The following is a 26,750-nucleotide window of genomic DNA, read 5'->3' on the forward strand; positions in this document are numbered from 1 at the left end:
GATACAATTTCATACAAATGCATACGTCAAGTTATTGTCCGGAAACCAGAAAAATGTTTGCTTTTGGCCCCTTTTTGGCACCAAATTTTAAAATGAATACAAAGCAATAGAGTATACAGATCAAACAACAGTATTTGGTAACACATTTAATTATTAATTAAAGAACCTTAGTGAGCGCGCTCACATACCCCACATTGTCACTGGAGAAATAAAATAACTGTAAGAAAAAAAAATTGTATAAGAAAAAAAAATTGAATCATAATTTCCTGTCAATATGCACATCTAGATAGTATGTCCTTATTATCTACAAAGTTTCATGAAATTCTGTTGTGTGGGTTCAGAGGAGTTGCGATGACAAACTGTTGCAGAGGTATATTGAAGCAAATAAGTTCAAAGGGGCGTAACTCCTAGAAAAAAAATTGAATCGTAATTTCCTGTCGATATGCACATCTACGTAGTATGTCCTTATTATCTAAAAAGGTATCATGAAATTCTATTGTGTGGTTTGAGAGGAGTTGCGATGACAAAAGGTTGCAGTAGTATATTGGGCAAATAAGTTCAAAGGGGCGTAACTCCTGGATAAAAAATTGAATCGTAATATCCTGTCGATATGCACATCTACGTAGTATGGCGTTATTATCTACAAAGTTTCATGAAATTTTATTGTGTGGTTTCAGAGGAGTTGAGATGACAAACTGTTGCAGTAGTACATTAAAGTAAATAAGTTCAAAGGGGCGTAACTCCTAGAAAAAAAATGAATCATAATTTCCTGTCGATATGCACATCTACCTAGTATGTCCTTATTATCTACAAAGTTTCATGAAATTCTGTTGTGTGGGTTCAGAGGAGTTGCGATGACAAACTGTTGCAGAGGTATATTGAAGCAAATAAGTTCAAAGGGGCGTAACTCCTAGAAAAAAAATTGAATCGTAATTTCCTGTTAATATGCACATCTACCTTGTATGTCCTTATTATCTGAAAAGGTTTCATGAAATTCTATTGTGTGGTTTGAGAGGAGTTGCGATGACAAAAGGTTGCAGTAGTATATTGGGCAAATAAGTTCAAAGGGGCGTAACTCCTGGGAAAAAAATTGAATCGTAATTTCCTGTCGATATGCACACCTACATAGTATGTCCTTATTATCTACAAAGTTTTATGAAATTTTGTTGTGTGGTTTCAGAGGAGTTGAGATGACAAACTGTTGCAGTAGTACATTAAAGTAAATAAGTTCAAAGGGGCGTAACTCCTAGAAAAAAAATTGAATCGTAATTTCCTGTCGATATGCACAACTACATAGTATGTCCTTATTATCTAAAAAGGTTTCGTTAAATTCTGTTGTGTGGTTTGAGAGGAGTTGCGATGACAAGAAACAGGACTGACGGACGGACAGACAGACGGACGGACGGACGGGTCAAAAACATTATACCCTCCGCAACTCGTTGCGTGGGGTATAATAAAGGCGTGATGATTGGAACTAACTGATATGTTTAACCATTCGCTGAGGGTCACCACAGGGTGCAACCAATTTGTTCTATTTTATTTCAAGAAGGCAACAACATTCCAACAGGAAACAGATTATTTGAGTATCATTTTGGTATTTGATACTTGGTACTACCTAGAGATACTCAATGGTTGACATCCCTAATCTATTGTAAAATAAATTGCTTCGCCGAGCGCGAACAGTTGGGGCAAAAATGGTCACAATATTCGTGTTTGATACAGGTCTGAATTTGGATTGAAATTAAATGTTTGACACATAATAGGTTTCTGACACAGAATAAGTGTAGTCAAAGAACTTAGAATTGGTTATATGATTTGAATTTATATTCAATTTTTTGCTTTTGTGCAATTCACTATGCTGTTGCGAATTGCCCCCCCCCCCCCCCCATTTTTTTTGCTTTTGTGCAATACACTTTGCTGTTGCAAATTGACCCCCCCCCCCCCCCAAAAAAATAAATTTCACTCCCTTTTTTTTCAACCCACCCCTTTTTTTTGCAAAAAAAAAAAATATTTGGTGAAATTTTCTTTTTATTTTCTGAAATATGTAATGATAAAAAAAAAAATTGTCCCCCCCACGATTTCTTTTCTACCCCCCCCCCCCACAATTTTTTTTTCACCTCCCCTCCCCCTCCCCTTTTTCCAAAAAAAATATTTCCCTCAAGATATGGTCATGATCTCAATTCAAATTTCCAATGGAGTTTGCAACCATAATTACCCATTTAAATACATCATAAAAGTCTTAAAATAGAAAATGACATACATTATCATGTCTAAAAATAATATATCTTTAATCAGCATTTTTATTAGTAACTTCTAAAAAATAAATTGACAGCTAATCACCTCAAGACAATACAAAATTTCTTCATACATAATTTTTAAGCAGTGTAAGGGAGGTAATCCAAATTTAACATTGTACATAAAAGTGATTGTCCATTAATCAGGAAACCCTTGTTTTTTCCCCCTTTTTTGCCCCTAATTCCTAAACGGTTTGAGCCATTACCCCCCCCCCCCCCCCCCCCCCTCCAAAGCTAATCCTAACTATCCCTTTGTGGTATGGAAACTTATTGTACAATTTCAGAGAGATCCATACACAGTTCCACAAGTTATTGTCTGAAAACTAGAAAAATGCTTATTTGGGCCCCTTTTTTGGCCCCTAATTCCTAAACTGTTAGGACCATAACCCCCAAAATCAATCCCAACCTTCCTTTTGTGGTTATAAACCTTGTGTTTAAATTTCAAAGATTTCTATTTACTAATACTAAAGTTATTGTCCGGAAACCAAGTGTCTTCGGATGATGATGACGAAAAATTTTTTGCGGTCGTAAAAAAAATATCATAAGGTGTGTTTTTTTGCTATTCAAAATATATAAAAAAGGGTGGGGTACTGGATGTCTCAGCTGCTCACCCCTACCATTAAAAGATTGAAGTGGTCACCCAAGGTAATTGCCTTTAATGTAACAGTTAAAATTACGTAGCTCTGGAATGATAAACCAGGTAATTAAAATGATCACAGGGAAGCTTCCTTTCATCAATCCCAACAATAGTGTAAAGTTTGTAGGAAATCAATCCAAGAATATTCCCTCCAGGATTATATCCTGATACTTGGCTAAACTCATATAAAGTCTCTTTATTCACGAGTGGTGATCCACTGACCCAAATAACAATAGAGGCATTTCACTCTTATTAAACCTCTTGCTGCCAGAGGTACATGTGTACACAACGGCTGTGCGGGAGGGACACATACATTTTGTGAATGTCCATATTTTTAATTTTATGCAAGCACCTGTTCATTACAGTATCTCTTTCAAATAATTTATTGAAGATTATACAAAGTTATATTTTACTTCAATGGGTCTTCAATGTAACGTCATAAGGGCATGATGTCAAATATTGAATGACGTCATAGATGGGCATTTGACTTCAAAGACGTACGGAGGCATTATTTTCTGGCACAAGAAATGAAACCATATTAAATTTGCAGCAGCAAGAGGGTTAAATGGTGTAAAACAAATTGTTAGTGCAGTATTAAATGTAAGAGTCATGACTCTTGACATGGAAAACAAATTTATTACAGTTCAATTTGGATTTCAACCTAAAATAAGGACAATTGAGTTGGTTTTTTTTAACTCAAAACTTTAATAAATAAATACAAGTATACATCTTAGTGAAGAGACAAATTTATGCATGCTTCATTTACTTTTGAAAAGCTTTTGATTCAGTGTGGCAATTATCATAAATGAAGCACTGTAAAATACCCTGGTAGGAGGGCCCTCTAAATCTGCCTCTGATGGTGATGTTGTTCTTTAAAATTGTATGTATTGTCAAGGATAATAATGATGTACATGTATTATGCCTTTGACAGATTGGGGATTAATCACCCATATGGGTTATAATGTCCCATTTAAGATACATATAATACCACAAATGGGATATAATTTTACTGTGCAAATTTTTTTCTTTATTCAAGGTAATATTGTAACGAAATGTGGGTCCCCTGAAATGGAACTTGTTTCCCCTAAAATTGTGTGATGACGTTGTTTAATCTTACCGATAATTGACTTTTCTTATTATATATTTCTTGTATAACTATGTTTAAACATTGATAACTCTAAAACTTTTCATTATTCTTGCCTATGTTTTTACATAGGAACACCTGTGCATTGTGTACTTAAAATGACGTACAATGACGTCATTACCTATTTTGGTAATCACCAGTTCCGGTTTTGGTAATTTAGGTATTTTCCGAAATGGTAAATGGTAAACCAAATCGGTAAATTGGTTTACCTAAGTATAAATACGGCGGAGAATACAGATAAGTCTTTAGCACGATTTTACCCTGGGCAAGTAACACTCGCTAATTCCAAACTATTTTGATATGCGTACAGATACCATGTACCATACCAAGTAGTAACCAGACAGCCAACATTATTACAATGTCCGAGGAGACGACGTCCATATAATGTGGGTTTGTTAATTCCTTTACAAGTTACATTTAGAGAATAACTTCTCGAGAGAAACTTTATCTTTTGGCATTGAATTTGATTTACCATTTGCCGATTACCAAACTACTGTCAATTAGTAAACTTTCAGGGTATATTTTTCCGCTATCCATTTTCTTTAATTCACGATAGAAGGTTAATAAAGTATTTATCTGTTAGACCTGAATACTGTTAAGTTATTTAATATTTATATGTATTGTTGATATTTAATGCATCTTAAAGTTAATACAAGTTGATTTTTATTCAACGAGTCTGTTATTCTTACAAACATCGAGAGTTACCATACAAAAACCTATACTCCAATCGACCCTTTTATATACGAGTCATTACCTTACCAGAGAAACCAGCCTTACCAGCATGTATTCAGAATACCAGAGTACCACATAGTACCACGCTACCAAAGAAGGGTCACCAGTTATAACTTTTATTTCTTATATACTCGTACATTCTAACAAAACACATTTTTATAGCAACGCACTAAGGGATATACTTTTATAGTTTAACACTAAGGCCCGACCGCTCGGATTTCGTTACAATATATTGATATTGCTATGTGCAATCTTAATTTAAGGCAAATGATCGCATAAAAGGCAACAACTTTTGGTTAGCAACTTTTCTGAATTCCGAATTTTTTATGAGTTTGATCCCATGGAAGATGAAAAAACTGATGAGTCCAAATATACATCAAGATTGTAAAATGGTGTACCAACTTAGCACATATATCATCATTTTATATCAAAATTTAAAAATAATCTAAATTTGATTGATGTCATTTCCTTGCTCTTTTTTTTCATGGAGACTGAAATAATAAATTATATAGCAATAAAATTTCATCTTCTCATTGTTGAACTTGCCATGGCCAAAATAATAAATGCCTGAATTCGCCTTCAAAAATCATCTCTAAAATATCACTGTGTAGGATCACCACTGGATATACATGTAGGTACCCCCAATCAGTGTAAAAATCAAATGTGGTCAGGTAAGGTCAATTTCTTCTTATTTTCATTATATTATACATTTTGCTGACAAGTAAAGTTTTGTGATACTGATTCCTGATAATGTAGCTACTATTTAGGGCTGCTTATGATCCTTAATTAGCTTTTTCTCTCTTCAAATCGTCAGAATAGGACAGGGTGGTACCTGTTCAAAGAAACATGTGACAAGTTCAAACTTGAAAACACATTTATCTTTCAACTATTCATTTGACAATTTCGTAGAACACAGATATACCATATTTAAGCTTGTACAACACTTCATTTCGAATTGCTTCTGTGGTACATATATTAAGTTGGAAAGAGTTCTATATGGCACCCCTGGCCCTACGCAATAAACTGTTATATGTTATTTTGTTCCTTTAGTATGGTGGGGGTGCCATATGGAAATCTTGCCCAACAGTAAATAAACATCATCCTGCTTGATGGTTTATTGTACATTGTATATTCAAAGAAGATATGATGACTTTTTTTTAACATGATCGGGCTTGTTCTAAGAAAAGAACTTATTTTTTTCTGGTTTTAAATGAAGAGTTTTAAAAGTTATTGTGTTTTTATTCCTAAATTTTACCTCTCCTGACTCAATCTGTCCACCAACCATAACAAGAAATACTGAATTTGCTGTCATTTTTGTTTATTTGTTTGTGCAGATTCTACACTTGTATAATATTGTTGATAATCAACTATACGATAAGATATTTCAAAAGGTATTCCGAACGGGAAAGGTATAAAACACGGAAGTGGGAAAACACGGAAGAGTAAAATTGATATATTATAAGTGATTTCTCTTGAACGGCTAAAGGTAGATTAATAATTGAAACGGATTTTGAAAGCTTGTATGATAGTCTATAATTTGAAATAAAAAAAATAGTGATTTTGATATTCATTATTACCAAAAATTTGACCGGAAGCCTTGTTAAGCGTGACTCTGTCAATCCAATTTCGAATCTTTAAACTTAAATTTACGAAAAAGCATATAACCCGGTCAAAATTTTAAAAATGATTTCTAAAGACAATTTAATAACAAATAATATGGTATAAAAATAATCAGCAACACATTAGGTAATTAAGGCAAAATATTGACCGGATACCTCCCTTATATAAAGCCCGTCCAAAATCGTGAACACGATTTCTAAAGACAATTTAATAAATAATTACACCTTATGTAAGAATCCTGGGTTTTGATTGGTTGATAGCCAGTGTATTTTTCACCAATTTACTGTTATCAAATGAATATCGTTAATTTTTTAACGCCGCCGTGGTATATGCAAAAAGGATATGCCTTTTTTACCCTCTCTGCCGTGGTATTTGCCAAAAAATACTCTATCCGACTGGACGCCTTGTAATGTCACTGATCGTGACATTACAAGGCGTCCAGTCGGATAGAGTATTTTTTGGCAAATACCCGCACGGCATCTGTTCAATGCGTTTTTGAACGTTAACATTCGGTGTAATTAAACAGATATAGCATGTTCTTGAGGGGTATTTGCGAAAAATACCAGTCTTGAGAATGAATTTCCCTCGCCTTACGGCTCGCGAAATTTGACATTCTCTCGACGGTTATTTTTCGCAAATACCCCTCTTTAACATGATATATCTGTTCAAAATAATATGGTATAGAATAAATTAGAAACACATTAAGTTAAAACGGCAAAAACTTGACCGGAAGCCTCTCTTGTGTAAAAAATGAAGAAGACAACATTTAGAATTTGAACATAAATTCACGAAGGAAATACATAACCCGGTCAAAATCTTTAATAGGATATCTAAAGACAGTTTTAAATATATTGACAAATAATATGGAAAAATAATAATTAGTAAAACTTTAAGCAGAAAGGGCAAAATCTTGACCGGCAGCCTGCCTTGTATACATATGTAGAAGTCAAATTTTCAACTTTGAACTCTAAACTCTCCAAAAATCATGGGAACCCGTAAATAATCTCTGCGTAATTTCCAAAGTCCATTTTATAACAAATAAACTTGCAATGAATTAAATGGAAAATGCCAAAATCTTGATCGGCAGCCTCCCTCTTATGAAACAAAAAATGACTGCAACTTTTAGATATTTAACTAAATGTTCGTACAAAATAAAGAAACATATCAAGAAATGTATTATGATCAATTAGACAATTTATTAGTGAATCAAATAGTACAAATTTCCAAAAAATATTTTTAAATTTCAAAACATCCAATTTTTCAAATATGAAACCACTTTACGCCCAAAAATGCATTGACTTAATTTTTGTTTATTCCATTAAATTTCAATACAGTAGTGTTCAATATACTAATCGGCGTAATATTTTTTTAGCAATTATATGATTATTTCTGATATTTCATGTATCTTTTAAGTAGACTATTTAAACATAAACAACCCTCCTCCTTTACTTGAAAGCTTTTGATTCAATTGATCGTTTATGTTTATGGTACAGAATTGCCAAATTAGGTATCAGGGGAAAACTATTAATTGTTTTAAAATCTATGTATAGTAATGTTAGAACCTGTATTAGATTCAATGGGCTAAACTCTGATTACTTTTGTAACAACCTTGGTTTAATGCAAGGGGAAGTTCTTTCTCCTATTTTATTTTCTTTCTATTTGAATGATTTTGAAAATGAATTTATTGTTAATAGCAATTGTGCCATAGAGTTTCAAGATATAACATTATTTTTGTTGATGTATGCTGATGATATGATTTTGATGACTGAGACAGTAGCGGGTTTACAGGAAATGTTGAATACTTTGTCCATTTACACTTAAAAATGGGGCTTGTCTGTTAATACAAAGAAAACAAAAAATGTTGTATTTCGGAAGGGTGGAATTGTACGACATAATGAGACATGGGTCTATAACGGTCAAACAATGGATATTGTGGAACAATTTTGTTATTTAGGTGTATAACTACCTTATAATTGCATTTTTAATTAGACTCTTCTGCAACGTATAGATTATATAAGTATGTGGTAACAAAGGTAGTTTTGCTATTTCGTTTACAGAAATGCATTCCTGTACTTTTTCGCAAATGTATATCAAGGATCCGTTTGTCTTCACATAACCTTTGTATTGAAACTGGATGTTATGTTGGTACTATTAGAAATGAAAGAAATTATATTTTTTGTGATTTAAGAGTGATAGAGGATGAATTTCATTTCATCCTACAATGTAGCAATTATACTGATTTGCGTAAAAATATATCAAAACATATTACTGTTCTATGCCATCAACTTTTAAGTTAATAGAATTATTGTCTGGTGAAAACAAAAAAACAGCTTTGTAACTTAGGAAAATATATACCTTTTTCTTTTAAATGAAGAAACAGTTTATTGTAAAGATATTTTGTAATCATGAAACTTCTGACGTCACCTATTGTTATTTATACATATTGTTAATATTGTTTTTAATATGCCATATGTATGCACTGTATTTGTTCAAGTTCAAGTTCAAGTTCAAATTCTTTATTGTAAACTCTCAGACACATATAGTGTTACAAGAGGAATTCAGTACATATAATCAAATGGAAATGGCAGCTAAAATATACAACTGCGTATCATTAAATTAGTTATGAGCAGTACAGCTGCTTACAACATTTTTTCTACATTCCTCGAAAATATAGCTATATTCTTTAAGACCTTTATATTACATAATGAGAATAGTCCATACATTTTATATACAGATGGATAACGTGTATAATATGTTGGAATATACAGAGTTCTAAGAGATGTTACTTTAACATAGTTACATACAAAAAAGTAGTGGTATTCATTACCTATTTCATTTAAGTTACACAAATGACAAATCCTGTGTTCCATGGATGTACCAACCCATCTACCAGTTTCGACAGGAAATTTTACATTTGAGCATCTTAGTTTACATATAGTTAAACGATCAACTTTAGCTAATTTTAAAAGATATCTTTGTAGTCCAAATTCTTTCTTGAGGCATAGATAAAATTCGCCTCTAGAAGATTTACCCATATCACTATACCAGTTCTAGTAAAAATTATCTAATAAATTTTGCTTTACTAAACCATTAATATCATTATCATGTAACAAATACTGACCATTCCATATATAAGATAAACCTATATTATCAAATGTAGACATTTAAATTTAAAGTTATGTGTACCATGTAATGTATACAATAATTTATACAATATACCTGATAACTTACTTGGGTTTTGTAATAATTTCTTCCAGAAGTTCAACATTCTAAGTTTTAAGTATTTGAATACACTGATGAGCCGTAAGGCTCAAAGTTAATAAAGAATTTGAAAGAGGTAGGGCCATTTTCCCCTGATTTTTTTCAAATTTAATTAGGTAGGTAAATCATGTTTTTAAATAGCCCGATAGATGCTAATTATAGTACATGAACATACGTCACATCATCTATTTTCATACCTTGAACAGGTATTCCTATAATAAACAAGGCAAAGACTTTTTTTTTTTTTTTTTTGGTTTATCAAAACCAGTTGGTTTATTCCCGATTGTCCCACTTTTTAAATCTTAAGAGTTCTGATTGTCCCACATGAAAAGTTCCTTGTCCCACATTATATTATGAAGTAAAATGTTCTTAAATAAACAAGGTAGCTATTGTTTGTTTTGCTAAATAAACAAGAACTAATTATTGCATGTACAAACTATCATTTAATATAAATTTTATAAAAGTATAAAACATGATTTTTTTTGGTAAATCGTCAGATTAAGTTTGTTGCAATTATATATGATGTGTTGTAATGTTTATGTTATGTATTATATGTGCTTGATTGTTGTACTTATGTATTATGTGTGCTTTATTGTTGTACTTATTTATTATGTGTGCTTTATTGTTGTACCTTCTGCATTGTGTATATAAAAAAGAAGATGTGGTATGATTGCCAATGAGACAACTCTCCACAAGAGACCAAATGACACAGAAAATAACAACTATAGGTCACCGTACGGCCTTCAACAATGAGCAAAGCCCATACCGCACAGTCAGCTACAAAAGGCCCCGAAATGACAATGTAAAACAATTCAAACGAGAAAACTAACGGCCTAATTTATGTACAAAAAATGAACGAAAAACAAATATTTTATGTAACACATAAACAAACGACAACCACTGAATTACAGGCTCCTGACTTGGGACAGGCACATACATACAGAATGTGGCGGGGTTAAACATGTTAGCGGGATCCCAACCCTCCCCCTAACCTGGGACAGTGGTGTTACAGTACAACATAAGCACGAACTATAAAAATCAGTTGAAAGAGGCTTAACTCATCAGATGGATAAATATACAATTACTACAAATACTAGTGGACGTGGCCAGGTACTTGTACATCCAAACAACAAAAAGACACTAAGTACAGATCTGAGAGTACTCGCAGTTACTGACAGCTAGTTCTAAGCCACTAACAACTAATAAAAAATCATGCATCTAAGACTAAATTATCAATCCGTACACATCCAACATCCAATGGATTTAGTGTAAAGACGTCATAAACAGTCAGAGAAAAACATGACCTTGTGCAATGCCAAGATACAGGTATCGACAGATTGTAGATCCATGAATGTGTATATGTATATAAAAATAATATTTAGTTTGCTTTAAACTTACTGTCCTCTATAGTATCTGCTCTTCATGTCATATGTGTGCTTTAATGAATTAAGCTATTTATTACGTGCGCTTACTTGTATTAGGCTGTTTATTATGTGTTCTTAATTGTAACTCTTCATTACACATTTATGAAGAATTGAGTAGTGCTTGATATGTGATATTTTTTGACTCAATATTATATTCTATGTTTGATGATACTTCAATTGCACCTATTCTGTGCAAAATAAAATATGTAAATATTCATGATTTTTTGTTTATTTTTATTTCATATTTCATGATTTACAATGATTATTTACCTGTAACTACCTGCTACACACTATAAAGCACATTTAAAGGGAGCTACCATTTGATTTTTATGGGGCGGTGGAGCTAGGATGAAATTTGAAAAAAGGCAGGATGAGCCACTTTGCCAAAAAAAAAAGGCAGGATGACAATTTATGTAAAAAAAGTCAGGATAAACTAATAAAAAAAAAAGCAGGACCGAATAGAGTGATAAATAAAAAGGCAGGACAGAGATTACAACTAAAAAAAAAGGCAGGACAAAATTTTTCATCCTAGCCCCCCCTCCCCCATAAAAATCAAATGGTAGCTCCCTTAATTGCTATCAAAACAATTCCCGATTGTCCCACAAACACATTCCCGATTGTCCCACAAAATTTCATTACTTTTTTTACCTGTAATTTCAAAAAGTGGGACAATCGGGAAGACACCAAACCAATATTGATTTTGTTTGTTAACACCCCTAAGGAGCATTAAAATATGAATTATCAACAAACAGAAATTCAAAATTAGTTTTGTATTAAAAAAAAACATGTTGCTTCAGTTAGCGTGTTAATGTTGGTAGGTGATTTGTAGTGTACATGTATTTTATAGCTTTGTTTAACTTAAAACTAACAAAATAATTAAAAAAAAAACGGGGTTTAAATATAAATACAAAATATACAGCTTATCTGATTCAAGATCGGTCTGTTTCAATAGATATAAGAAGATGTGGTATGAGTGCCAATGAGACAACTCTCCGTCCAAGTCACAATTTGTAAAAGTAAACCATTATAGGTCAAAATGTCTATACTGGCATCTTTAAATGCACCGGAATATCTGTTTGTTTCGGTTTTATATTCTTATGTCTGGCATATCCCATGTACGACAATATCGTAGCTACAAATGCACAGCATCCCACAGTTCGGGCTCCCGCCTTACACTCACAAAACCAACCGTTAATTGGATGGTTATCATTAATAATTTATCCTCATTTAATAGAAAGCCAAAGACAGTATTGTTTACAGCTAGTGTGTCTGAATTGTATTTTGGCTTGCACGATGGACGACGAGACAGTATGTAGAATGTCAGTACTAGTATCCACACAGTTGGTGGATTGACGATAAAATTGCTGTCTGCATTTGTTACAAATACCATTTTCAAAAATGTTCCTGTTCAAGGTTTCGAAAAATTGTTTTATGTTGTTTTGCAATTTTTCTGCAATGGCCTTTTTTTCGTTATGTGTATATTACACACACAACATTTGGGATTCATTGCTATATAATCAATTCTCGTGTTATATTAATTTATGTACAAGCACCTACTTAAGTTTGACGGCAATTGTTCCTTGCATATATATAATAAATGTAAACACATGAATAGGATGTAAGTCAAGAGTAAGGATAGTAATAGGAACGCACACAAAAAGCAACACCTTATTTTTTTTTTCTTTAATGAAATGATATATAGTCAAAATGATCCATAAATTAAACAAACATCCGAAAAAATATGATAGAAACATTCCAATTTAATATTTCAACACAAAAAATGCAAAAAATCTGCGGTTGATTTGAACCCTTTCTTAAAAACAATCTACCAAATACAGTTCAATGCACTACCGATGGAGCCACGGCAGCTCTTTAATATCTGTTATTTTAAAGCAGTTAACTAACGGATTATAGTAGAAAGTGTCTGTATTGTTTATTTTCATTGTTTTACTGTATTATATGTATATCATGTATAATGTTTGTAAGCCATTGGCCCATTTGGGCGTAAAGTGCTTTTTCAATAAAGTATATAGGTACAATTTAGTGATGTTCCACTTTTTGTCGAGCCTTCGACTTTTGTCGAAAAAGCGAGACATAGCGATCCTACATTCCGTCGGCGTCGTCGTCGTCGTCGTCGTCGTTGTCGTCGGCGGCGTCCACAAATATTCACTCTGTGGTTAAAGTTTTTGAAATTTTAATAACTTTCTTAAACTATCCTGGATTTCTACCAAACTTGGACAGAAGCTTGTTTATGATCATAAGATAATATTCAAAAGTAAATTTTGTAAAAAAAAAATTCCATTTTTTCCGTATTTTACTTATAAATGGACTTAGTTTTTCTGCCAGGAAACATTATATTCACTCTGTGGTTAAAGTTTTTGAAATTTTAATAACTTTCTTAAACTATCCTGGATTTGTACCAAACTTGGACAGAAGCTTGTTTGTGATCATAAGATAGTATCCAGAAGTAAATTTTGTAAAAAAAAAATTCCATTTTTTCCGTATTTTACTTATAAATGGACTTAGTTTTTCTGCCAGGAAACATTACATTCACTCTGTGGTTAAAGTTTTTGAAATTTTAATAACTTTCTTAAACTATCCTGGATTTGTACCAAACTTGGAAAGAAGCTTGTTTGTGATCATAAGATAGTATCCAGAAGTAAATTTTGTAAAAAAAAAATTCCATTTTTTCCGTATTTTACTTATAAATGGACTTAGTTTTTCTGCCAGTTAACATTACATTCACTCTGTGGTTAAAGTTTTTAAAATTTTAACAACTTTCTTAAACTATCCTGGATTTGTACCAAACTTGGACAGAAGCTTGTTTATGATTAAAAGCTAGTATCTAAAAGGAAATTTTGTTAAAATATTTTTCCATTTTTTCCGTATTTTATTTATAAATGGACTTAGTTTTTCTTCCAGTTAACATTACATAACAGTTTAAGTTTTTATTTAAAACATTTATTAGATTCATAAACTATCCTGGATTTTTACCAAACTTGGACAGAAGCTACTTACAATCAAAAGATAGTATAGAGAGGAATATTTTTATTAATTTTTTTCCTCATTTTTGTTGAGCCTGTGATAAACAGCAGAAGTAGGCGAGACACTAGGTTCCGCGGAACCCTTACGAATTTTTTATTTAAAAGTTGTTTTTTAGGTATTAAGGACACACTAAACCAATGTCATTTTTGAGAAAAAAAAGTTGTATAAATTACAACAATAACAAAAAACATACCTTTGTTTTGGTTTGAAATGTCCTTCTCGGGGGATTCCCTGTTTTCCCACCGAAAAACACGGTAAATTTCGCATATTTGACTTTCATCTTTTTTGGTGGCTTAAATTAACTATTTTTCAGACATATCATAATATATAAAAATCGAGATATTGATAAAAAAACATTTTTTTTTCTTGTTTTATCGTAAATTTAATTCTTTCATCACTTTTTGAAATTGGCCCTTCTGTGAAAAAAAGCATGCAATTCTACCGGTCAATTATCATTTTGGATATTTTTTCCAAACAATTTCATGTAGTAAGATTTGGTTTTACATTGAGCTCGTTCTTGTCCAGTATTACATTCCTTGCGCACTTGCACGTACTCAGCCAAACTCCGAACTCCAAGTTAAATTCAAAACGGAAAGTCCCTTATCAAATGGCAAAATCAAAAGCTCAAACGAATGGAAAACAACTGTCATATTCCTGACTTGGTACAGGCATTTCCTTATGTAGAAAATGGTGAATTACACTTGGTTTTATAGCTAGCTAAACCTCTCACTTGTATGACAGTCGCATAAAATTCCATTATATTTACAACAATTATTAATATGTGTGAAGACGTACCCCAAATTTACTGGTAGCTCTTTCATTTTTTTCTGAAATAAATTTATTGCATTAAAATGTTTATTAACATGTAAAAAAAGATCTATAGTCAAAATTAATCTTTAATTGGCCGTACTTATAAATATTCAGATTTCGGACATTTTTTTCGTTGATTTAAAGTACTTTTATATAAGTTTTAATCTTTTTTGTCATGATTTTTATCGAAGACTTGATCATTAACTACTTTTCTCGTTTAAATTTCTAAAAACAAAAACGATCAAAAACTTTAATTAACGGTGATCTTTTTTCCTAAATTTTGTCCATGTACATTTTTTTTAACAGACAAACATGAATTGGTAAAAAAAAGGTCGAACTAGCAATCACAAACAATAACTAGGTTCCACTCTGTAGGCTTTATTTATAAAGTGTTTTTGAAAATTTGTGTTATTTTTAAATGAAGCGTTGACCACACACACTTGTCCGGGCTCCCGCTTTTTCTACGTTCAAATGAACCTCTTCTGTAAATGGATACATGTTTGATGGAACAAGATTCTAGGCAACTATCTGTCAGCCTGCTCTGAAAGCAAGCCTAATGCAGTTTTCGTTACAAAAACGGATGTAAAATTATTCGACCCATAATATTACAATTTTCTGCCTGGGGTGTCACCGGCTGTTCCCATTACCTGGGTACCGCAGACGGCGGCACTTAAACGCCTGCCTCATTACGGCCGTCTAAATCTTATAGCACTCGTCATAGGCGGATCCAGCCCCCTTTTTTTCGTAGGAAAAATTTATGTGGATTATATAGGGAAACACTGTAGCATGAGTGAGTGTAGTGCCCCCTCTCCCCCCAAATAACAAGTTCTGGATCCCGCCACTGTTCATGTATAGATGATACCACGCTCTCTGCGCGCTAAAAGAGGGGTCCGTAGGTGGACCGTTGTACTTAAATCTATATTTCTGCCCCATTACAATATACCCTTATTTTTTAGTGAGTCATAATTTCTCCGACCTGTATCCCGAACGGGCTATAATTTAGGACCTCCTTTTTCAGTATATTTATTGTTAATTTCTTTTCTGTTCTTAACATTACCATTATTTACCACAAGACGGCGATAAACAAGCAACCCAAAATCAATCTATTCTTATATTATTGCACACTTGTCCATTTTATTCTCTTATCTTCATACTATAAAATACCATTATTCTCTATTTTTCATATTAAAGCACACCACTTTTCTCTATTCTTTATATTGTATCACATCGTCCTAACCATGCATGAAATATTTGCCACTGGACATTAAGCAACCAACCGTCAGTATATTGTATCTCCGCTAGTCTCTATTCTTTATTTGTTTATCCATTTTTCTTAGCTTTATCTCATTATTCTCATTTCTGTAAATTCCTGTTTTAATTTATGCTGTCCTTTTTGTATATTCTTTCAGATATCTGATGCACTTACCTTACAAAAAAGCCACACATCAAGTTACGTCTATGTAGAGAAAAACATCTCATACAAATACTAAGATTACAATGTAGAAAAACTTTCTTAACTATAACTGGCAGATCAGTGAGATCACACAATGAGCCAACTCAATTTTCATTTACAGAATTAACTGACCTTAAAACTGCAAACGACAGAATAGTCTGAATGTTTCTTAGCTGTTACAATATATATATATATATATACTCTTTGAATGCATGTTTGAATCATGCACATGGAAAAGATTGAATGGGATTTATCCCGTATTGCATGGTGACTTGTAAAAAAATAATATAATAACTCAAAGGTGTATTCTTCTTCTCTAACTCTTATAATATCCATCATGTATTAGCATGCAATGAAGGACAGCTTCCCAATAACAATAACTTCTCCTGTGAACCTTTATATAAAAATAAGGAAATTGGTATGATTGCTAACGAGGCAACAACCCAGCAGAGTTTAAATGACATGGATATACGCAAATGTAATCACTGCATGGCATTCAATATTGAGAAAACTCCCTACCATATAGTCAACTATAAAAGGGTGCGACATGAAAATGAGATACAATTCAAACCGTGAAAACTAACTGTTTAATTGTTTACATTGTATATGGTTTTTAATTTGTTAATACAAATCTAATTTCCCTGACATATCTAACAACAATGTGTTTCTTGATTTTTGTTTTATTTACTCAATATACGTCTGTGTACCTTTTTCACTTGATGGTTGCTGTCAAAATAATGTTTAGCCAACATTTTTGGTACTGTGATTTATTTAAACTGATTGATGCTTCAGTAATTAAAAAAAAAAAACTTTCAGTTTGAATCTTGTTCTTATAGAATTGATGCATGTTTATGATACAATGAAAATCCTGAATATTACATATTTTTTTTAATTCTTCACATTTTACACTTAAAATCTGTGTCCAGAAATCATCATTGGCTTGTCTACAAAAGAAAGTTAATATTAAAATCATATTAATTTTTGGTCACCAGCATAGCATATATGAAAAACAAATTGTTTGAAAAAAAAACATCATAGAAATATATTGTATAAATAATTGTCCTGGGGCAAGCTGAATCCCGCTTCAGGATGCGATTATCTCGCTGCGTTGAAGACACGACCCATTGGTGGCATTGGGTTGTTTCATGCTCTTTGGTTGAGTTGGTGTCTCTTTGACACATTCACTGTTTGTATTCTCTATCCAAACCATGCATGGATTTTTCTCATTGTTGAAGGCCATACAGTTGCCTATAATTGCTCACATCCACTTCATTTGAACTTAGGTGGATAGTTGTCTCATTGGTATTCATACCACATCTCCTTATTTGTGTAATGTTGACATTTTGGTACTTTTATCTTCACTTTTTGTTTTAGTCTACATGATAAACTCTTAACCATGATGATGTCTACTTTTGGTAATTTATGTCATTGGGTTCACCGGTTGCTGCCTCATTAACACCTCCTTTCATTGATGCTGAATCTATTGTTTTACTGTCTTTTGTTTTGCAGAAAATTGAATGATCAGTGTTTTTCTCTTGACATGGTTTTGTTCAACATTAACAACAAAGAAACAGGTTTAGATAGCCACTTGGTATCTTCCCTGACAACATTTTTTTTCATAAATGAACTTTTTTGTGTGTGACAAAATGCCTTTTGATAGTGCAATAAAAGTCCAAAAAAATGTATTTTTCTATTTTAAGTTGACCAGTCCAGACTTTGTTAACTAACAGTATATATACATTTTTAGATAGTGAAATATGAGTTAAACGAAATTACTTTTCATAACAACGTGTCCCATTTTTTACTGATCTGTATTGTATAAGCTAAATGCATTTGTTTTTAAAAAAAAAATCGATCACATATCATTTTGACCGTTTAGTGTACTATGTAAAAAATGGCATCTTCTAGATACACTTTCTTTGTTTTTCTTTGAATGTGTACATCATTGTGCATCCCTCCTCCCCTCCCCTTTTTTTCTTTTACGCATATCAAGATGTAAACTCTTATATTTAGATAGATACAACAGTCTTATCTTAAATGAAGGTAATGTTTCGGCGTCATAGCACTTTTCCATCAAGTATTTATAAAGTTAAAGATACTACACATCAACCCAAAAATGTATTTATAGCGTATATGACTGTTCGAGTGGTCCCAGTCAACACACAAATTGACATTTATTGTATAATTATAAACTCGTTCGTAGCACACAGAGTCTGACATGCATGAACGAATATAAATACTCAGTGTAGCAGGTGGCATTGAAATATATGTTACAGTGTGTGTTGTCATAAAATCTTACCAAGGTTGGATGTGCTGATTTTTTCCTTCGCGGCCATGCTGTATGGTGTTTTCCATGAATTGTATGTCGTCACAAAAATATATAAATAGCTTTAAACAACAATCGGTACACTCGGGCTTTTCAATAATATTATCGTAATGTCATTTCTTCCGAAGTCAATAACCAACTTCTTGGTTATTCGTCTTGGACATTATCTCTAACAACAAGCTAAAAAAGCCGATACTATTCCGAATGTCATAAATTACCATTTTTATATCACTTGTCATCCAGACGCTATACTTTGAAAAATAAAGCGGCTGGATGATCGAGACTACGTTTATATATAAGAGAAGCTTCCGGTCAAGATTTTGCCCTTTTAACTTAATGTATTCCTAATTTATGTTATACCATATAATTAGATAATGAATTATCTTTAGAAATCATGTTCAAGATTTTTACAGGGCTTTATATTTTTTCGTGAATTTTAGTTCAAAGTTGAAATTTTGACTTCTTCATTTATATACAAGATTTCAAAATCCGGTACAAATGTCATTTCTAAACAAATTATAAATCCCAAAGTCGAATAAATGTGAATGATTTGTAATGAATTAGCCTCAGACAAAATATTTATTAACAAATACGAAATTAAAAAAAAATCAAATTCTTTATTCAACCTCAGACACATTAAGTGTACAAGAGGACAATAAACTAACATTGTATACATAAATGATGGCAGGCGAGACTGACATAATACAGAGAAAACACAGTAAAATCGAACATACGATATCATGCTTCAACTATTAAAATTCAATCGGATACATGGTTTTTCTAAAAAATACTTCGAGATTTTTTTCAGGAACAATGACAGGTTTTTGTATAGTCGAACATGACATAAAGATAACATATTTTTCATTTTTATCTCACTTGGATGTGTACTATAGTAACTAGGTACATATATAATTTTGAATCTGCGATACCCAATGCTGAATGAATTGATCGGTTAGTCTTTGTCTTATATTTAATTTAAGCTGGTTTTTATCCATATGTACCTGGTTACTCCAAACAAAACTCAATCCACATTCGTCCAAAGTAGATTTTATGTACGAAATCCATTTGAACTTTTTAGGACTAGTTTTATGTAATTCAAACATTAATTTATACATAATTGTTGATAATTTATGATCATTTATCAATAAATTATTCCAAAAAGACAACATTTTTTGTTTTATTACAATTTCTAAAGGATATCTCCCAGTTTCACCATAAACCATGTAGTTAGGTGTGGTGTTTCTAAGTTTCAGTATTTTTTTTTTTGCAAAATTGAAAGTGCATTTTTTCTATACAATTTTTATTTTCAAAACCCCATACTTCAGCTGAATATAACAAAACTGGAACAACAAGACAATCAAAAAGTTTAAATTGTAAATCAATAGGTATACTGATATTTTGTATTTTATAGAATAAGGCATAAAGGGCCTTCTGAGCTTGATCATGTAATTTCTTTCTAGCAGTTTGAAAAGTTCCATTGTAATTAAACATGACCCCTAGGTATGAATGTGAATCCACTGTTTCTATAATTTGATCATTAATCTTAAATGCATTACAATTCTTCATCTTTCTTTTACTAAAAACCACTACCTTTGTTTTACCAATGTTAACTTTTAGTTTCCATATATTACAATATTTCTCAAATGATTCCAATACTTTTTGTAAACCTTCAGGCGTTTCAGATATGATGACAGTGTCGTCAGCATACAATATCAAGAACAGTTTGATATAAAGCAATAATTTTTCTAAGCATAAATCTTAGATATTTTCTAGACAGTCTACATTATTATCCACAAAAAAGTCTTCTAGGTCGTTCAGATAAATTGAAAACAAAAATGGTGACAAATTTTCTCCTTGCCTCACACCAATCTCACAGTTGAATATGTCCGAGTACTCTTTACCAAGTTTGACTCGTGTCTTTAAATTTTGGTACATATTATAAATAACAGTTAAAATTTTACCCCTGATACCAGTTTTTTGCAATTTATTCCACAGCCCTAGTCTCCAAATGGTGTCAAAAGCAGACTTAAAATCAACAACTGTACAATAAAGTTTCCCGCCTAATGAAAAGTAAATAATGACTAGGGCGTACAAGACAAATATATGTTATCAATAGTTGAGTGTCCTTTACGAAAACCAGCCTGTGAGCTTGAAATAAGGGAGATACAATCTGATAGTTTACCAAGTCTATTATTTAGGATAGACGAAAATAATTTGCTGAAACAATTACGAATTTAAGGTAATACCCCTGTAACAATTTGGGTCCGACCTTGTACCCTTGTTTTTGAATATTGGCACTAATATTCCAGCATCCCATTTTTCTGGTATTACTCCAGTATAAAAAATCAAGTTAAATAATTTTACATATACAGGCATAAGAGTGTTAACAGTACTCTTTATATATTCATTCAAGACACCATCATCACCACTTGATTTATTATTTTTCAAATTACTAATAGCGAGTTTAATTTCTTCTTCGCTTATAATACCATTAAGGATATAATTAATGTTTTCTTGTATAATATCATTATCAAAAAACAAAATCTCCAGGATTTCCATCTGCCTCATCGTTTTTGTTTAACTCCCTAAAATGTTCATACAAAGATTCAATAGAATATCATTTATATTATCTGTTTTTGAATTGTGAAAATTATGTAAAATCTTCCAAAAAGATTTGCTATCACTTTTAGAAAGGTTCCGAAGATCGTCTGCAATCTTTTGCTGATATTTCTTGTAAGCAATGTTTAATGTGCTTTTATATTTTTTGCTAGATTCAATCATCAATCTTCTATTTTCGGCATTCTTAACAAAACTATACCTCTTGATTGCTTTATGAAAACCCTTTCTGTTTATTGCAAATAAATTATTAAACCAGGGTTTAGAATCATCTTGCTTTTTAAACTTTGTTCTCTTTTTAACTTTGCTGAAAGTTTCTATAGCTGCATTATGAAAATTTTGGACTATTTTATCAACAATAACATCAATATCACTCTGACGTACTTCGTCACACGATGAAAGATTTTCGATACTATTTAATACATTGGCCAATATAGCCTCACTATCTGTTTGAATACAATTTACAAATTTGGAGTTAAAAGGGGAGCTAACACCCCATTCGGCTACACTCCTCCAGGTCATAGGCGGAACCAGGGGGGCCCTGGGCCCCCCTCCCCTTTGGGAAAAATTTGGTTGATTTTATAGGGAATCATTGAAGCATGACTGGAGCGCCCCCCCCCCCCCCCCTTTAGGTCAGTCAGCGGGTCCCCCTTGTGAAAAGTTCTGGATCCGCCACTGCTCCTCCCTTACGAAAAAAAATGTATATGAAATAACATTTGACAATACATTAAACAATCGACTATTAATGTTCATAAGATAAATTTCTTTCAAACACATGTAACAATATCATGTTTTAAAAATGTCACTGTATAACACAAACACAAAGCACACTTCAGAATCAGGTTCATCTGTCAACGGACGCGACCTTAATTAAGTCTTCTTGGTAAGGAGTCTTCAGTGGTATTACGTATATGGTAACGGCACAGCTAATGTTGAAATCCATGAAAAGTTGTACCAGGCAATGTCCACCAATGTTTATCTCACAGTGGCACATTTGACCTGTACTACCGGGTTCTATTACTACATTCCAACGTTGTTGATAACGGTAGCACAAATGGTGTGCCACCGGAGATGGATCGGGTCCATCTGTATGCAAGGTTCTCAAAATAAAGATGGACGATGCCCATCTTATTTGCAAACGCTCTCAAAATATAAATGGACAATGCCCATCTTTTAAGTAAGGTTCTAAATAATGGATCTGATCCATCTGTATGAGATTGAAGTGTTCCTAACTTCAAGCTTAACTTTCACTCTATTGGTTTCTGCCATGACTTACAAAAGTCAAAAGTCGGATTTCCATACACTCTCTTAATACTAAATATTTAGCTAGAGATTACAATCCAGACAAATGAGCAACAACTCATAAAACAAACCAATTCCTACTAATACTAGCTAACGGTCTACACTTCAAACCACACAGAAGATCAGCCATAAAACAAGAAATAGAAATGAACAAAAGTATAACAAGTTGCTTTCTTTAAAAAAAAGAAATGCAATCGTGAACCTAAATGCATGTTTGGAATGAAAGATCAGATAATTGTTTTATAAAGATGCATGTTTTCACCTCATTTCTTTTTTATATAAGATGTAGATAAACTGACATGGATTCTTAATGAAACTGATGTTCAATGTTGGGCATAATTTTTTTGTTAAAGAAATAATTTCTCTCTCTCCCTCAGTCGCTTCCGATAGATAACATTGCAACATGATAAATAAGAAGCAACCACTGTATGTTAATTCCTTTCTGAGGTGCTATTTTGTGAATTAGAGGTAGCTTTCTGGCTGAAGTCGAAATGTAACTGTGAAAACAGTCTTTGTTGTAAAGAAGTTTAAAGAAATGAATCATGATTATAAGTCAGTTTTGTAGCCAGTTTGAAAATAGTTCAAACTCTAAGCTATATTCTTATTTGTTAATCCCGAACTAAAACCATTTTGGAAAACCAATTACACTGGTTTGTATGGTTTGGTCATTGGCTATCATAGGCAAGATATGCTTGATCTCAGTTTATCCATACACCAGGTAACAAACTCAAATCAGGTATTTAGAGTAGAAACAGTTTGACACCTAAATTTATAGTTAACTTAACTTAAGTATAATTATAATTTTCAATCCAAACATCGAGGAATAGATCAGACCTCATTTTTTTACTTCATATAAAAATAAGAAGATGATGTATGATTGCCAATGAGACAAATCTCCACCAGAGACCAAGTGACGTAGAAGTTAACAACTATTGTCACCGTACGGCCTTTAACAAATGAACATACCGCATAGTAACCTACAAAATGCCCCGATATAACAAATGTAAAACAATTCATACGAGAAACTAACTGCCTGATTTCATTGCTTTTTTTCCCTTATTTATATTTTGATACAAATGTAGAGCCTTAATAAATAATATAAATAGAAATTCATTATCTTATTTCTGACTGTATCTATCATCACTCAGTCCCTATAAAAGACAATCGTTGTTTTATCTCTGAATTCTGTATGTGCTATGTATGTTTTGTATGTGCTAGCTGTGTTTTAAATGTGCTATGTATGCTTTAAATGTGCTTTGACAGTGGCTATTTATATCTGCATGATGTCTGTCTTATAGATGATGCCTTTGAGTTTTAAATGTGCTTTATGTGTTCTATATATGCTTCATATTATTCGTATGTAATTAAATATTATTGAATGACGAATTCATTGTTATGCTTGTTGACATCTGCTGAAATAAAATTTGTAAACCTTATGTTTTCTTTTTTAAATAGTATTACATTGTACAAATAAATCACACTGAGATTCAACCAATAAAAGTATGATCAGAAACATATAATTCACTACACTGTCTTATAATTACATAAGAATTGTAATCAAACTAAAAAAAAAAGAACATGAAAACGCCAGTTATACACAAGCTGTTACTGCGAAGTTACTGGATATTTAGTTAATTACAATTTCATGTAATTACAGGTAGTTTTGTTCTCACTTGGGTGATTAAATAGGTGTCAACAGTACATGTGCCAGTTGTTAGTTTAAATTACAGCTCTTTTCATAATGCTAGCAAGACAAAGGTTTGGTTGACTTGCTTGCTTTGTTTGTATAGAAATGTTTGCTCAAGCATTGTTATTAAGATTGACATCTGATAACAATATATAATAATCTTTATTGCAAAATTACACCCATAAGGGTCAAGCAATACATACAAACAATTATACATTTTAAATACAATGCAGTACCATGTAATACAATACAATATAATAGAACATACTTTTAGAGTTCAATTATAAATTTATGTAAAAAACACAATCATAAGCTTGTCTGAAATGGGTCTGACCCCCTCAGTTCTAAAGACTGCTTAATAAAGACTCCAATATGACAAACAAGTTCAGGGATGGGGTTTAGAATGTGTTTTAGTTTATTAAATGCATCAAGATGTTGAAATAATGGTAAGCAAAAAAAATTAGAACGCAATGATATGTTAATGTCACAATACAAAAAGAAATGAAATTCGTCATCTAGGACTCCACCTATTTTACATAATCTTTGTGCTCTTGTACCTTCCCAATTCAATGCCTAGGGAATGATCACTAAGTCTAAATTTTGAGAGAAACTGCCTATGTATAAAATTATTGCAATTTAAATATTCCTCAGACTGACAATTAGTTTTTAATTTCCCATAGAGACAAAGTTTGGATGAGGAATCCAATTTTGAAAGTTTATTTAAAGTAGTTTTTTCTCATTCCTCTGAAACACACTTTGTAGTAGCACTTTCTAGGGCTAATAAAACACAATACTTTCTTCTAAGGTGGATTCGTTTTATTTCTTGACAAAAATCAGGATAATAACAATAACTAAATAAATACCCTACAAAATAAATACAATAGTAAGATTCTGACCGTTTATCGAATAAATAATCTGGTACGGTGTCTTGACACTGTCGAGTATGGTCTTCGCTGCTTCTGACTGTAAATCCCGGAATAGATGTGTTCCAGCTAACGATGTTATGAACTGGACCTTCTTGTACCACTCACTGTCACAATAGATATAATGGCTATTATATCTATGCTGTCACTAACTGGTGTACCAACTGACTTGGATAAGTCGAATGTTCCAGATCTCATCCAGGCTGGTTGCTGTCTATCTCTAGTAGACCGTCTAACTGGTTCAGGCGAAGATGCTGTAGAAGCTTCATCAGGACTATCCTCCTGCTGACTATATAGCTATCTCCAATACTGACTGTCGAAGCGCTTCTAATAACCGACTCCGATTCTGTCCCTTCTGCTTCGCTGTCTGTCGCTTCCTGGGAATGGGCGTCCCCTACAGAATCAGAATCCTCAGGTGTATCGGTCACAGTAGAGTCATCGTGCTGTTCCTCAGTGATGGTAGTGTCACTGCTAGCATCAGGCTCCACTATCACAAGCTCAAAAGGTTCCTCATCAGACGATTCATCCGAAATTTCCACTTGGTTCTCCGGTCTAATAGGTGTGACAGGTGTGGGTTGTTTCTTCCTCAATCTTGGTTTTGGTACGGGTCTTTCTCTCTGTACTGGTGGCTCAGTGTCTGTCAGATATCCGATGGGTAGTAAGAGATTCCTATGTAGGTTTCTTTTCCTTCCCTCGCCATTTTCCTTCCGTACAGTATACACTGGTATATCCGCATTAGGCTGAGCAAGTACGGTGTAAGGGTCATGCTCCCACTTGTCTGCTAGCTTGTGTTTTCCTTCTCCATATGCCACTATCTTGACCAGAACACGGTCGCCTTTCTGTATTGTAGCTCCACGGACTCTGGTGTCATAACCTTCTTTCTGTCTAAGTTGAGACTTCTTGGAGGCTTCTGAAGCAACTGTGTGTATGTGTCAATAAAAAAGTCCAGTTTCAAGTGACAATGTTACACAAAACACAATAAATGTGTCAAAATAAGTAAATAAAATGAACAAAGCATATAAATATACTAATCAATTAATTACAATCTGTAATTAATATACTCATACCTTCAATTAATCAATATATATCATATCCTATACAAAATACAACACTATAAACTAAATATAAAAATATACACAATTACTGTAAAACCTACAGTCTACCACAACTTTTTAATATTACATTTTAACACGTTTTTTGATTGTTTAAAAGGTACATTAATATTAGAGTAATTTTCTGGGTTTATTTTCATATCTTTAAAAATGTTATCTGCAAATGAGTACCAAGAATAGATTCCTGCGGAATGTAAATTTATGTTTGTTTGTAGAGATTCTTTAACCAGGGGATTTATATCATTACAGTTTATTCTATAAAAATACATGAGTGTTTGAGTTTTCATATAAGAGTCCCAAGAAAATCTACCTAATTCTGATCTAGCACCTATGTTAGTGGCTGTCTTTTTTAGTCCTAATACTG

At 32.5% G+C, this 26,750-nt stretch overlaps 1 protein-coding gene and 1 long non-coding RNA gene across 2 annotated transcripts in view; both read right to left on the bottom strand.

Annotated features, from left to right (window-relative positions):
- The window catches only part of LOC127709738 (B9 domain-containing protein 1-like), a 68,617-nt gene extending 62,419 nt beyond the window's left edge, over positions 1-6,198 (bottom strand). The window contains exon 1 of the mRNA XM_052215412.1: positions 6,063-6,198. Within this exon, the coding sequence (XP_052071372.1) occupies positions 6,063-6,119 (57 nt within the window). The 5' untranslated portion in view covers positions 6,120-6,198. The remainder of the gene's footprint in view (positions 1-6,062) is intronic.
- A 10,795-nt stretch (positions 6,199-16,993) lies between these two features.
- Positions 16,994-19,036, bottom strand: LOC127709765 (uncharacterized). Its single transcript, XR_007985748.1, has 2 exons — positions 18,720-19,036; positions 16,994-17,364 (listed from the first exon to the last, which is right to left on the bottom strand). It is a non-coding gene; the product is annotated as an uncharacterized LOC127709765 (long non-coding RNA).
- Positions 19,037-26,750: the final 7,714 nt, after the last annotated feature.

The sequence above is a fragment of the Mytilus californianus genome, unplaced genomic scaffold (assembly GCF_021869535.1).
Source record: "Mytilus californianus isolate M0D057914Y unplaced genomic scaffold, xbMytCali1.0.p SCAF_7, whole genome shotgun sequence".
In the NCBI taxonomy this organism is placed as follows: Eukaryota; Metazoa; Mollusca; class Bivalvia; order Mytilida; family Mytilidae; genus Mytilus; species Mytilus californianus.